Raw genomic sequence first — 15596 nt, 5'->3', positions numbered from 1 at the left:
TACAACCTAGATTACTCTATCCAGCAAAGCTGTCATTTACAATAGAAGGACCAATAAAATGCTTCCCAGACAAGGTAAAGCTAAAGGAGTTAGTTCATCATCACCAAGCCATTGTTACATGAAATGATAAAGGGACTTATTTAAGAAGAAGAAGAAGATCAAAACTATGAACATTAAAATGGCAACAAATTCACAACTATCAACAACTGAATCTAAAAAAAACAAACTAAGCAAACAACCAGAACAGGAACAGAATCATAGATATAGAGATCAGTTGGAGGGACATCAGCTGATATTAGGGATATCAGGAAGGGGAAAGGGAAGAATTGGGGAAAAGGTGCAGGGATTAAGAAACATAATTTTGTAGGTACAAAATAGACAGGGGGATGTTAACAACAGTATAGGAAATGGAGTAGTAGAAGAACTTATATGCACAACCTATGGACAGGAACTAAGGAGGGGGATTAATGGACGGAAGAGGGTACCAGGGAGAGGGCTGCAAAGGGGGAAAAATTGGGCCAAATGTAATAGCATAATCAATAAAATAGATTAAAAAAATTAATGGCAGGCATAGTCATGGTGAAAATAGTGGTAAAGCAAATAGTGGCAGACCAGGTTTTGGGGGAAGCCACGGATAGAAGGCATGGGACTCAGTCCCTGCTGCTCCATCTTGTCCTAGGGAGAGTACCAACTCTGATTGCCTATAAATGCTCTGATGCTGTCTGGGGAGACCCACCCTTCTCCCACCTAGGGTCTAGACTCTGATAGTCTCCAAGGTGCAAACACACAACAGGGGAGTTTCTGATGCTGTAAGTAGATCCTGGCTTGCTGGTCTGGGTTTTGGGTGGACATAGTGGTTGAGCTGATGTCACTCTGGTTGATCCTCTCTGGACCCGGTTTTTTCAATTGTGAGATAAAGACAATCAGAGTGAAGACAAATAATATACAGGGTGGGACAAAAGTAGGTTTACAGTTATCCTTGTGGAAAATAATATGGTAATTAATAAATGATACAAGAATAAACTGTGTGTTTTTCATATTCACAACTGTAAACCTACTTTTGTCCACCACTGTGTCTGGGACGAAAGCCTTTGTGTGGAAATGCAGTGGAGTAATCATCTTGCAGATTAATCTAGGAAACCTCACCAGGCCACATCTGCATAAAAAACTCTGTGGGAGTCCTGGATGTGGCTATTGCAATGTTTTGGTGTTGTTGATTATACTGCTATTATTTTGTTAACTTGATCACCAAATTAAGTTAATGTGGTGCTATTGTCCTCTCAGCCAAGCCCGTGAGAACTGTCTACTGTTGGGAAAGGTGATACTGAAGTCCAGTATGGCAAATCTAATTTTTTCTAAGGAGAGTTGCTCTGAGTGTAGACAGAGGACCACCTGAATCAGAAATAGCTTCCTGACCCTATGACACACTTGGTGAATCTGTTTTCTGGTGGATCTGCACTTTAAACAAGCTTTCCAGGTGATTCTTATACATACTAATGTTTGAGAACTACTGTCTTACACTGTTGTTGTTGTTGTTGTTGTTGTTATTATTATTATATTACTGTAGGTCAAAGGTAAATATTTGTTGTGGGATATTTACTTCACAAATGCCTACTGCTTGCCTGCTATAATGATAATACTTATAACAGCAAAAAATATGTAGGTGGTACCAGGTACTTACTTATGTAAGAAACCATCATATATATTAACTCATCCAACCTAACAAATGTGATGTAGATACAGTCATCCTCATTTTATAGGTGGGGAAACTGAGGCACAGAAAGGTAATCTTGCCTGAGGTTACACAGCTTGTAGGTGGCAGCACAAGGATTCAAACCTGAGGAGCCTGCCACCACAGTCTGAGTGGTTAACCATTGTGCTAAGTGCCCAATGCTACACAAGGCCAAGGGGACGGAGTGGTGACCCAGACAGGGAGTCACAGTCCTGCAGGGTAGCCCTGACCACTTCTCCTGCCACCCTGCTCCCCTGAAGACCCACTGCTGCCTTCTATCAACACTTGCTGTGTCCAGGCATGGACACCTCTTTCAGGCTCTTGCCTGTCAGGGGTGAGGGTTGTTACAGGCGCCCCAGAACTGACAGATGCTCCTGTGTGAAAAGTCCAGTGAATGAGATGAGTAAATATTGTAAAGGAAGAGAACAAAATGACTCACCTCTTCCTGTGGAGGTGGTGAGGTATTAATATTTCAGTTCCCTTGGGTTGTCATTTATAAAGATCGAAGTGATTACGTAGGGATAATTTAGTGCACACCTGGGAGGAAGCCTCAGTGGGCAAGACACCTTCATCCCAACCCATGGGGATCCATGCATGTTGAATACAGGGGTGTCCAGTTTCCTTTGACAAATTAATCCTAATGGCCAGATGCAGAGGGAGAGCAAGAGTGAGTTGATGCAATGGATGTTTAGGTTTCAGTGGTGACCCTGGGGGCAGCCCAAATGCCTGGGGGTGATTTCTGATTTAAAAATATTGCTGTGCTATTTCTACACTTCTAATCTCCTAGCAATTTGGAGCCTGTTTTATGAAACACGGCATCGGGTGGTGCTCAGTGTTAAAGGCCAAAAAGATTAACTGGGTTTAAGTCTGGGTGTCTGTTACATCACAACCAAACCCGTAACTTCCATGTTCTCTTAAAAATCCACATCCCCCTTTGACTAAAAGAAGCTTTGCTGTTGATCTGAATGTCTTTCTCTTTATTTACAAAGTGTTTCCCCCTCTTCTCCTTCTCTCTATAAATGCCTGAGTCTGTCTGTAGAGGGAAGAAATGGCTGGAGGGATGGCTGGGATTTGAGGGGAAAGTAGGAGTTTCCTGTTCAAGGATTTGTTTTCCAAATTAAGACTTGCTTCCAGAGAAGAAGTGAAGGAGGAACCTCATCAGGCCCCAAACTTTGAATCCTTCAGCACTGTGACAGAAAATACTCAGGCTTGGGAGCCAAACAGACCTTGATTAAATGTTGGCTCCGTCTCCATCTAGCTGTGTAATCTTGGAGAATTTCTCCCCAGAAGCCTTCTTTTCCTCACCTATAAATGAGTCTAACGGGGCCTACCTGTTCCTTTGTGTGAGGATTAAATGAGAAAATGCCCTCGAAGTACACAAGCCTCGGTGCCTGCCACACAGTAGGTGCTCAGTCAGCACTAGTCTCCTTTCTTTTGAGAACTCTGTACCTTTAGCCAGGCCAATAAGCCTTCAGGGAAATGCGTGTATGGCCAAAATGAAGTTAGGCCTAGGGCAGTCACCCCTATCCTGGTGCAAGCCTTCCCACTGCCTTCCACCTCTCAGGATTGACCTGAGGGTCAATCCAATTGCTTTTGCCTCTTCTCCCCAGTCCCACCCAGTGCTCCTTCCTGGAAGGTTTCTGTAGTGCCCCCCAAACATGCCACATTCATACCTGTCACTGAGCCATTGTTCTGGCTGTCCTTTCTCTAGGAGTGCCTATATTCAGATCTTCCATAAGCCCCGCCCCCCATCCCCACCCCGGTACTGCCCATTCCCTAGGCTTTTCCTTGGCTGCTGGGTAACTTACCTTCTCCCTCCCAGTGGCTCTTCTCCTCTGCATCAGTACTCTGGCCTTCCTGCACACTGCCCTGGGCTGCGCGTTAACCCTTTCCTGTGCCACATCTCCTTTATAAGCTCCTGGCAGGTGGGCCATTCTCTCTTGTCCTCGATGTCTTCCACCATACCTGGGGGCCTGCTGAGCACAGGGCTGGTGCTCCTTATTTCCTGAAGGAAAAAAAATCTTTCCTGGTCCCTGGGTCAGAAAGGACCAGGGAAAAGAGTACTAGAGAAGGCTGAGGTAAAGTAGGTGTGGGGAAGGTTTGAACTCTGCAGGGCTGCAGAAAGGAGCTATGCCCTGGCTACCCTTTGCAGTAACCTTAGGCACCCTGGACCATGGGGGGATTGCTGGGACAGGAATAGCAACCCCATCCCTTACATTCACACGTTCTGATTATGGGGAGCCAAGTACTTTCACGTTCTGTTTTACGTATTGGGCAGCCCTGGGGGCACAGGTAAGATGTAATCCTCCCTCTTTTGACATTGAGGCTCAGAAACACTAACTGGGCTTGCCTGAGGTCACACAGCTAGTCAGGGATGAGCCCCAGGTGGGAAGATAGCTCTGTCAAACCCCTCCCAAGGCTCTGTCTATTGTACCACACTTCCCTGCTGCTCTCAAAGCTTGCTGAGGTGTGGTCACTGCTCTGAAGACTCAAACAGGAGACTGAGAAGGAGGCGAAACCCCACCACAGAAGCCACACCAGACTCAATGAGGCCCATGGGCCCTTGCTACCCTCCTTCTATGGTGGGGTGACTGCACATACCCATTGGTGCTGCAGCCACTCACTGGTTCCCTTGTGCTAGCCTTCATCTTGGCATGTGGCAGAGACTTGAGGTGCTCATTGCCTCAGTTTCCCCTTTTTGGATTTGCTTACTCCTTCGTCTTGACATGTGGGGTGACATTAAATTAATGTTTATGAAAAGGCTTCTGCATTTTGGGCTGACAAGTGCCTCGTATGAGTCCGACATTAGTGCAAAATGCTATTGTTTTACACCTGTGGGTGATGTTTCACGACAGCAATGCACTGTCAGAGCCGTAAGCAGAAATGAATGGTTCATCTAATCCTCCCCAGCTTCCCCAGACTCAGAAGACAGCAGTTCATGTCCTGGGGTGGGAGAAATATGAGGCTTCTCTCTTTTTGCTATAAATCTGCCCTTTCATCAGCCCTGACAGGTAGCTGGACAATCCCAGTCAATTCATCAATTAAATCTACTTATTTGTAATTGCTGAGGATCCCATGTCCTTGGCTCTGGCAGGATCTGAGGCCCTGAGTGCAGGAGAGCTGCTGTCACTGTGGTCAGTGTTTCTGATGGGAGGTGGGGAGGCCTGGGAAAGAGCCTGTTTCAACAGGCAGGGAGGGTGGAGCAGATTTCCGACCAGGATAGAATCTGTGTTTGGGGTAGGGTGGGATAGAAGAAATGTTGGAGAGGGAAAGCCAGCATGGATCTTGTGGTTTGGTTTGGCTTCAGAGTGTTTCATACAATATAGCAGTTTCATCCCAGGCTCTGAAAGTGAGGCATGGTTGGGTGGGTCCCAGGTATGGCACTTACACTCTGTGTTACTTTGGGTAAGTTAATTAACTTTGTCTTAATTTCCTTAGTTGTAAAATGCAAATATAACAGTAACATCCCCTAGGAAGTCATGCAGATGTGAAATCTATGGTGGCTATTATTATTGCTGGTGGTATAATCATTACTGGGGCTATATCATACTTATTCTTAAATATTTTCTTTCCTTTTTTGTTTTTTTTTACTTAAAAAAATTAATCTTTATTGTATTTTTTCCCCATTACCATTTAGTCCCCTAATACCCCCCTCTTACCCTGTCCCTTGAATTAGACAATTCCTGAATTCCTCTTTATTAGGAATCTTTCCAAGCTTCCTAAATCCATTCGTCAGACACAGGGTAAAGTCTTTCTGTTCCTTGATGGATTTTTGCTCCCAATATCCATAAAGCTGCCATGGTGAGGGTGTCTGATTAACTAGGTTGTCTCAGGAAGCAGCCAGGACCCCAGAGTGATGGACCCTGTTCCAACAGGCTAAGTGTTGTCTGAAATGTCAAGTCCAACAGAGGCCCCTCCCAGGAGGAGTGTATGTGTGTGTGTGTGCAGTTGTATTAATTCTGTTCCTGAGCACTTGAATATGGAAGTGGGTGGCCAGGTAATGTTTGAGGAAGGTGCAAGTCCCCTCTGTATTACTGCGTGGTTCCAACAATCTAATGGTTAAGAAGTCAGACTATGGGCTCTGATTGCCTGCATCTGCATCCCAAGGCCCCCACTTAATGGTTGTGTGGTTTTGGGTAAGTTGCTTTGATCTCTCAGTGCCTCAGTTTCCTCACCTTTAATCTGAGATAAAAATAATGCCTACTTCATAAGGTTGTTGGGATAGCGGGGGGGGGGGGGGGACGTGGGAAGAGGGGATTACAGGAACTACTATAAAAGGACACATGGACAAAACCAAGGGGGAGGGTGGAGGTGGGTGAGGGAGGTGGGTTCAGCTGGGGTGGGGTGGAGGGATGGGGAGAAAAGGCATACAACTGTAATTGAATAACAATAAAAATTAAAAAAAAAAAGATGTCATATAAGTAAAGTGCTTACAACAGTGCCTGGCACATAGAAGATACTTAAAAAATATTTGTTGAATGAATCTTGATAAGGAAGTCTTTCAGAAGGTGAGCAGGCTTGGGGAAGGGGTACCCGGTAAATGTGGATCCTAAGAGGAGCTTTCCTAAGCCTCAGTTTGCTTATCAGTGAAATGGTGTCATTTTACTATCTTGGAGAACATTCCAATCATTGTGAGTTGGGCATCCTCTGAGCTTCTGAGGGTCTCCAGGTGGGCCACTGTCCTCTTCCACAGAGCAGCGCTGTTCAACTGCCAATATCCAGACTGTCACAGGGGAGGCAGTGTGAGGAGGAGGATGGGAAGGAAACGCTGTTGCTCCTCCCCAGCAGCCCTTTTAGCCACTAAGGGTTCAGTGCCTGGTGGGAATAGCAAATGCCTTTACTGCTGACAGGATGCCCCTGACACTGCAGCAAGAAGCCCATGAGTGTGTTTTCCAGCATTGCTGCTAATGGCTTCATCATGCTTTTTATGAGATGATGGGAATTGCTCTGACCAATGAGGCTTAATGGCCTCCCTCAACGAGTGCCTGTTTCAACAGGCAGCAATATACCTGCTCCCTCAATGAGCAGGTATATTCTCCATGGAGGCTCAGCTCAGAGTTAAGCCAAGAATATTAATACAGTCCAGATGCGGGCCCTCCCCCTCCCCATAAAGTTGTGGAAATTGAGGTCAAGTTGGGTCCCTTGCAATGTTCTTTAAACAAGCAGCAAAGTGGTTTGTTTGCTCCTTGATCTTCCTGGTGGAGAGGGAGTGGCTTGCAACGGGAGAGACCTGAGACCAGGCTCTCCCTTCCTCTGAATTTGCCTCTACTTATTCAGAGCTGGTTCCTTAGTGAGGAAGGAGGACCCCGATTCCTTAGGAGGGAGGGAGGGCCTGTGCTGAGATGAGGGTTGTAGACAGCTGTCCTCCCTGTGAGGTGGCTCTGCCATTATCAGGTAGCTAGAATTGTGAGCATGTTCTCCATGTGACTGAGTGTTGTGATGACAACATGTCAGAGATGCATGGAGTCTTGCAGCCTTGTCCATCCTCTTCCCATTTTACAAACTAAGGAAAAGGCCATCAGAGAGGGGGAGTTCCACAGTCAGTCATGTCAGGGTCAGGGGTGGGTCTCTTGCTGCCGAGCTCAAATTTAGCCACCCACAGTGGTCCTCATTCAGCCCTCTGGGGCTATTCATTTTCAAAATTGACCTCCAGAAGTGGAAGACAGCTCTCAAGGTCTCCCAGAGTCTTCTGTCTTCCAGGCGAACATTCCCACTTCCTTCAGCCATTCCTCTTAGGACGTGGTCTTAGACCTTTTACCTTTCAGCTATGGTATGAGAGAAGATGCACTAAGACCCTCTTTAGGAACAATGGCTTCTAATTTCAATTCTGTGGCTTATTAGCTGCACCATCTCAGGCAAATCACATAACTATTCTCAGCCTATAAAATAAAATGATAAAAAAAGAAGTGATGACATCTCCTTTCAGGATTGTACACATGAACTGAGGTGTAAGCAATAGGTGTGAACCTGCCTGTGTATGGTAGCTGCTCAATAAATATTTATTGTCTAAGCAATGGCTTCAGACCCTTCAACATAGCACAGTGGTGGCCACCTCTCTCCAGGGACTGGGCTTCACATGGAAGATGAGATGTTTTACCTTTTGCCTTTCCTGTGCCAGGCTGGAAGCCTCTGTGGGGCAGGAACTGCTTCTTATTCTCCTTTGCCAGTGCCTGGTGTATAGTCAGCACTCAGTAAGTGCATAATGAATGGCTGGTGTTTGACCCTTATGTGAGCATGGGCTTTACAAGCCTCCCAGCCCGGAGGCTATTATTAGAGCGCCACTGACGAAGCTCTCCCCCCACCCCCCCTGCAGCCCGCCCTGAAGATGTCGGCACCAGCCTCTACTTTGTAAATGACTCCTTGCAGCAGGTGACCTTTTCCAGCTCCGTGGGGGTGGTGGTGCCCTGCCCAGCCGCAGGCTCCCCCAGCGCAGCCCTTCGATGGTACCTGGCTACCGGGGACGACATCTACGACGTGCCGCACATCCGGCACGTCCACGCCAACGGGACGCTGCAGCTCTACCCCTTCTCCCCCTCCGCCTTCAATAGCTTTATCCACGACAATGACTACTTCTGCACGGCGGAGAATGCTGCCGGCAAGATCCGGAGCCCCAACATCCGCGTCAAAGCAGGTAAGGGAACCCCACCTGCTCCCCTGCTGAGGAACTCAGTCTGAAGGGCTGATGTGAGGCGAGGCAGCATCTATCATTCTTAAGATTTGTGTGTAACGTTCTGGCGGGCGGGAGGGGGGTCTTGAATACAGTCAGCCCCTCAAGGAAAGTTTTGTTCTTTGGAATCTTAGCTCTGCCACTTACTCTGTGTCCTTAGGCTGAGAACACACCTTTCTGAGTCTCAGTTTCCTCATCCTCAAAGGTTATACCAGTTTATCACCACATGTAGTCATTAAATGAGATAGCACTCATTTAAATTAAGTGCTCGTTTCAGTGCTTGACTCATGGGAAACATTGAGTTTCTTTTCTTTCTTTCTTTTTTTTTTTTTAAAAAAAAAACCCTTTTATTGAAATAGAGTATATAGAAAGAACATTTATTATACATATAGCAGCTTGATGAATTTTCACAAAGTTTAACTAATATGCAGTTCAACATATGCAACATCAGTAGCTCAGATGACCCCCCTATGCTTTTTCTATCATAATTCCTGTAGGGGAAACCACAGGCCTGACTTCTAACACTATTGATGTAAATGGAGTCCTGCAGTGTGTATTCTCCTGAATCTTTTGCTCACTGTCATGTTTGTGGGATTGACCCCTACTGCTTTGCATAGGTAAAGGTCACTCATTCTTTGCTGTACAGCTGTGTGTTGTTCTACTACACTGACTTTATCTGTTCCATTGCTGATGGACATTTGATTATAATATATCTCAGAAGAACATGCATTTAGGTAAAATTCATGATGAAAATCTTTTAGCAGTGAAGGGATTTGGTCTCTGGAAGAGTAAATGGAGTCAAGGAAGTGAGGGTTACTCAGATGGTCTCTTTAGAGAAAAGAGAAAGCCTAATTTTTCTGAGTTAGGTCTGAAGGCATGAAATGGCTTAGCTCAGCTTAGCTGAACTAAGATGTTATGGAATGCTGGCATGCCATCATCAGTTGCAAGGTGTGCTCAAACAGTAAAAAGCTCTGAAATGTGGGACATGATTTTCGTAGGAGAGCTTTTTGGGTGGGAGAGGACAGGTGGAATTCTAGCCAGCCCACTGCATTGGCACCAGGCCTGGGACACACCATCTTTGCTGACAGAGGAAAGCGAGCTCTGGAGAAGGCTCCCAACCCTCATGCCTAGTGATAGATCCTGCAAGATCTCTGACTCCCTGGGTCTTTCCGGCTCAGGAATGCCTCTCACGAGTACAAGTTTCCATGTAGCTGGGAACCCGTGTGTATAGGGAATGTGGAGGGGTAAGAGTTCTTAATTAAAGAACTGATCTTCATCCTATTTGTTTGCGGGGAGAGAGTGAGCTGTTAGAACCCTAGTCCAAGCTCAGAGCCTCAGTATTGGGGCTTCCCATACAATGGCTTTTCAGGAGTAGGTCCTTTGCTCTGTTCCCCTAATAAAAATACCAGGTGCCTGGCTGGGAGCACTAAGGCCAGGATTTGGAGCCCAATTCTGGCCTCCACAGGCTAAGAGGAAGTGATGTCATGTTTTCTATTACATACCCTTTATTGGGTTAGGATGGAGTTTTCACAATAATCCTATAAAGTGTTTCTTACAAATGAGGGGACTGAAACAGAGAGGTTAAGACACTTGCCGGGGGCACATAGCCATGTAGCTACAGTGACACACACCATTGTTGTGCCTTCCAGGTGCCAGGCCTTCTACATGCTACCATTTTTATTATTATTATTATTAATTTCCTTTACCAGATGAGGAAGCTGAGGCTCCTAAAGGGTAATTAGTTCTTTCCCAGGGTACACAGCTACTCAGAGGCGGAGGGGGCAGAGCCTGCTTATTTGATGCTCTTAACCACTGGCCTCTGCTGGCTCCCTCGACCTGTCCTGGGTGGTGTGTGCCCAAACCCTAGCCATCTCCCCTCCTCTCCTCTACTTCCCTTAGAGTCAGCTTCCCTTAGTCTCCTCTCTGTGTTCCCCACATCTGCAGGCAGTGCCATGCCCAAACCTACAGCAGAGTGGAACCAGACCCACAAAGCCAGCTGGTAGTGCCTTCCTCCACCCCTCTCTCTTCCACCTCAACTGTACCTCTTCCCATCACAGCCACAAAACAGAGATGGGAAAGAATGAAGGCTTGGAGAGGACTAGACAGGACTGGTCTGACTGGAAACATAACCAATTAAGAGGCTTTTGATGGAGCCAGAGGGGCTGCAGGTGCATAGCCAGAGGGGCTTCTGAGCCCCAAGTGTCACCCTGGCAACCATGGCAAGGAAAGCAGGAGGGCACACTGCCCAGGTGCCTGCTGAGGGAAAAGGGTAGGCAGTAGGGCTCTGGATACTCCAGCTATACTTGGCAGAGGAGGGGTGGAAGGATGGAGAGAGCCCCTGGGGGAGGCCAAGCAGAAGAAGGCAAGGGAGAGGCCAAGCCAGGCCCCCCGGCCCTACCCCTAAGGCTGGGCCCCCATGGGACCTGACACATAGAGTGGTGGCAGGTAAAAGCATCCCACAAAACAGCCTGGGACCCAAGTGGTGGCCTCCATTGCACTGTGGGAAGAGGGATGCTTCTGAAGGCAGGGGCAAGTCTGGGGTTCAGGTGTAGGCAACGTCAGGAGTGGAGAGAAAGCTAGGAAGCTTTGTTTTGGAGGATCTTGGAGATTATCTGTGTCTCTGCATTCTGCATTTTCAGAAACAAAGATAGTTATAAGTATTCTCTCTAGTAAAACCACTAAGCCCTCCAATTCTGCTTCTATACACCATTTTCCCCAACTGCTTTTCACACTGAGTAGCACAAAAATCTGTTGTTAGATCATGTGTCAATTTTTATTTTGTCAATCTATGGTCATTGTGCCCAAGACTCCTGCCACCTGGGCTCAGAGATAATGTAGGAAATCAAGTTTGGTCTCCTTAGATGAATTCTAGCCTATTTCCTTATTACTCAAACATCCCCTTGTTGAATATGATCACAATGCAGGGTTAGGTGCTGCCCTCCAGGCCTTCCAATTTTGTACAGTTTGTTACTACTCACCAAACTTGGAAAGGTTATAAGCTGAATTTATGATCTTGTGAAGGAAGGCTGGTTATTTCAGAGGGAGAGTGGGCTCCTCAGCAGAGCAGGAGTAAGACCATGGCAGGGACTTCGGGGCTGGGTAAGTGGGAGGTGGGGGAAGAGGTGATAGAGGCTGATGCCTTGGGGTCCTGAGGGGGTTGAGCTGGCTTTCTTGGGTGCCTCACCATATCACAATTGAGCCTTGTGATACTGTCTTCTTCCCTGCCCCCCATCTCTCTGCAGTTTTCAGGGAACCCTACACCGTCCGGGTGGAGGATCAAAGGTCAATGCGTGGAAACATGGCTGTCTTCAAGTGCCTCATCCCCTCTTCAGTGCAGGAATATGTTAGTGTTGTGTCCTGGGAGAAGGACACTGTCTCCATCATCCCAGGTAAGAAAGAACCAGAAGGCCATGGCAGGCAGGGGCGCTGGGGTAGGAGAGCGAGAAAGTAGAGGTGCTGAGTTTGTTGTGTGGAACTCACTGAGATCATGAGGTTGGTTCTGGTGAGCAGTTTGTTATTGCTCTGGTGATGCTTTGGCAGAAAAAAGGGTCTTTGATCTCAGCTCAGTACATCTTTGTGTGGGGTGGTGAAAGCCCACTAGTGGGCCAGCAGTCTCTGCTGGGTGTGTGACATTCCTCAAAGGAGTGGGGTCCCCCTCCTTCCTGACCTCTGGGTCTTTCCTTGTCCTTGCTCTTACAGATTGGAGTCAAGGCTGAAAGCACCTTATTTGTGCACAGTTGTGGGGAGAGGAGGATAACAGGCTGATTTGTGGGCCATGTTTGTCACTGTTTTTTTTGCAAGACAACATGGGACTTCTTTTCATGAGTTAGCTAGAGACTCCATCAGAATTCTAGCTTGACTCACTCCTTGCCTGTGTTAGGAGAAGAGGTTGATCATGTTGTAGATTCACCTTGTTAGAGCCGCAGTGATTGCTAGCCCTTCGTTATTGGTCCCTTTTTCCTATTCACGCCTGTCCCTTCAACCGGAAAACAGGTTTAGAAATCCTAAGAGAGGACCTCAAGTCCTCAAGATGCCTCCAGGCCTCCACTTGTGAAACTGTGGTTTTTCCCTTCGTTCCAGCATCTGTCCCTTCATCCTGGCACATTGCAGAGGCTCTGCTACCTTTTCTTTCTTTCTCTACCAAGGTCCTTGGTTTTCCTTTCTGTAAAATGGAGGAACTTGACCTGATGCTCTCTGGGTGCCCTTTCGGCATTGATGTCCCATCATAGTCGTATGAAGTGATTTGTAGTCGCTCCAGGTTATCAGGTTAGTTGGGGAAGACAGACTTCTATGCATGGCACCTGTAAAGCGGGGGTTCTTAATCCTGTGATGCACTGGAAACCACAGTGAGCTCTTCATTTGTTTGTATATTTATTTATTTTCAAGTTTCAAGTATCCATCAATCAGTGTAAACCCCAGCACAGTACAGCAACATGTGTATACGGTGAGTTCTTTTCAATCCACCAGTGTGTGGGTCCAGCCCCCCGTCAGGGTGCCATGTCTAGGAGTAGAACCCAGGCCCCAGCAGTTGTGAAGCTCCTCCAGTGGTTCCAGTGTGTAGCTAGAACTAATGCTTAGGCACATTTACAACTATAGTAGCAGGATACTTTTGAGACGTTAATTTGTGCTTTGCTCATGGCACTTTTTCCTTCTCTTACTTCCGAGCAGAAGGTCAGGCCATTATTTTCTCCTGGCCTCAGAACTTGTAGTGGGACAGGAATCCGAAGCTTCTTGAAGACAGTTAGCTGCTCTTCCTGCCTTTTGTAAAACCACAGTGAATGGAAAGGTTAGGATGGGTATGCTGGCTGGGGAGGAGAGCCTTGCTTCTAACAGCAACAAACACACAGAAGACACATGAACACCAGAGAGAAAGATGGTCCTGTAGAAAGTGGTTGCACCCCACTGGGGTGGCTATGTGTGGCTCCACAGTGTCGGGAACAAAGAGGCTGGGGTTCTTGTGTCTAGATGAGGCATGAGGTGCACAACCCAAGGGCCAAATGGATTGTGCAGGCAGGGACAATGGGCTGGTGAGGGCCAGAGACACCCTGGACACTGCCACCTCTCTGAGGGAAGCCCCAGTAATGATGGAGACTGAATGTCCTGACTATCCGACAGAGTAAGATTGAAAGTGATTCAAAACACATAAAGACCTGTGGTATCTCTTATACACCTGGGTTTATGGATTAAGAGTTATATTCATTAAAGTCATACATAGGAAGAAGAAGGAGAGGAGAAAAGAAGAGGTAAAGGGGGAGGGGATTGGGAAGAGGACAAGAAACTTTGAGTGCTTATTATATGTCAGGCACTGGGCTAAGAAACTTTCATGTATGGTCTCATTTTATCCTTACACAATGTCCATCAGTGTATTCCTCTACTTCATGAAAGAGGAAACTGAGGCTCAAAGAAGTAAAGTAACTTCTCCCGGGTCACAATCTAGTAGCATGACTTGAATCTGGGTCTGTTTTCTCAGCCTGTGTACTTAACCCCACATAGAACTGCCTCCTGGTGACTGCACTCATGTAACCAGGAAGGTATTACATTGGAGGCTTCTCTGATGCAGGTGATGAGGCCCTTAGCCTCCTGAAGGGAAAAGAAAATCAGTGGTGGTTTTTAGGGAAGATTTTAGGAACTGAGTTGAGTGGAATGATTAAGTATCTAGAATCTAGGACCAGACTGCCTGGGCTTGAAACTCACTCCATCGCTTACCAGCTGGGCAAGTTATTTACCTCCTTGGAGCCTCAGTTTCCCCAACTATAATAAAATGAGGATGAAGATTAACTATCTGTAAGGTTCAATTAAGAATGAAATTAGTCTACAGCCATACCACCCTAAACGCACCCAATTGCATCTGATCTCAGAAGAATGAAATGAGTTTACATATATAAAATGACACATAGGGTGGGCTGTAGCTATGATGATTAATAGTAGGTCAAAGAGAGTGTTCCCCTCTGTGCTGCTGTTTCCTGTTGTGGTGTATGTATTTTCATGTAATAGAGTCTGTGTTCCTCACTAGACAGAGCTTCCCAAGGGTGGGAACTGAATTGTTTTTGTCCATACTCTCTGGCTTCTAGCACACCACCTAGTATACTCAGGGCAAGTGCTCACTAAGTGTTCAGTGAATGAATGGTTGTGTGGTTGGGAGAGTTCTGAAGGATACGGGAACAGCGTAGACAGAGGCATTGAAATAACAATGAGAGGTGAACATGGGGTAGTAAGCAGCCCAGCTCAGAGAAGAGAGAACGAAAGTTAACTTAGCTCCTGTGCTTAGGAACTGGAGGCAGTGAGCTTCCCCCCACTGGCCCTTGTAGTTGGTGCTTCAGGGCTGTCTTTCATGTCAGGACTGGGCTAGTGGCCCCAAAGGGCATAATTATCAGGGAAGTGTGGGCTTGATGCTAATCTGCAGGGCTCTGTTAAACTTTGGTTCTGTAGGACCCCTTTCGTCCCTTTAGCTTTGGAGAATTTTCCTCCCCTGCCCACGCCTCCAGCCCCATCCATTACCATTCTAGATCTCTCCACAGTACATTTTAGATCCAGGGACAGACTTCCTAAAGCACATGAATTCATCTAACACCCTCTCAGAGGAATCCATGAGGACCAGAGAGAGTGGAGTTTTGCTTTGTCCAGGCTCTGTAGCTGAGGGGCTAGAACTTGGGCCCACATGTGGCATGCTTTAGTTTTGGAAATGCAAATTCTTTATTGATTTTTTGTTTCATAAAATAGGATTCTCTGCCATCCATACTCACACTGTACCAAGTGTGTGCCTGATTGTGTTGGGTGGGAGGTTGGAAGGCAGCACCATGGGGACAGATCTAATGATTAGGTTGCCTTGAGGTTAAGGAAGGACCTGAAGCCCTGGATACATCCCTTCCCAGGGCTTCTGGAGCAGGAAGAATGGTGTCCATTTTGATCTCTCAATCAGCAAGGCTGGGCTCAGATTCTTCACCAAGCACAGAGCCAGCAGGAGCAGGTGCTAGAGAACAGGAGGAGGGACAGAGGTTGATGTGGGCCTGATTGGAGTCATCTCCTTTGGCAGAGTAAGGGGTGGGTACAGGCTCCTGTGAATGAATGGCCTGGCCTTCAGTGGTTTTCTCTAAAGGGCTTTTTGGAAGGAATTAGAGGCTTGGGGCCTAAACAAGCTCTGTGAGTTGGAAATTTACTCACAGGTTAACCTTCCCAGGTGCCCACAATTGGGAGGTG

At 46.9% G+C, this 15596-nt stretch overlaps 1 protein-coding gene across 4 annotated transcripts in view; it reads left to right on the top strand.

Moving 5' to 3' along the window:
• Positions 1 to 15596, top strand: part of DSCAML1 (DS cell adhesion molecule like 1) — a 346013-nt gene that overhangs the window by 9969 nt on the left and 320448 nt on the right. For all 4 annotated transcript variants that reach the window (XM_024570871.3, XM_045204094.2, XM_045204095.2 and 1 more), the window contains exons 2-3: positions 8046 to 8363; positions 11642 to 11788. In XM_024570871.3, coding sequence (XP_024426639.2) covers positions 8046 to 8363; positions 11642 to 11788 — 465 coding nt within the window. The remainder of the gene's footprint in view (positions 1 to 8045; positions 8364 to 11641; positions 11789 to 15596) is intronic.

Source organism: Desmodus rotundus, chromosome 5, assembly GCF_022682495.2.
Source record: "Desmodus rotundus isolate HL8 chromosome 5, HLdesRot8A.1, whole genome shotgun sequence".
Taxonomy (NCBI): domain Eukaryota; kingdom Metazoa; phylum Chordata; class Mammalia; order Chiroptera; family Phyllostomidae; genus Desmodus; species Desmodus rotundus.
This window is presented reverse-complemented; position numbering and strand designations above follow the sequence as displayed.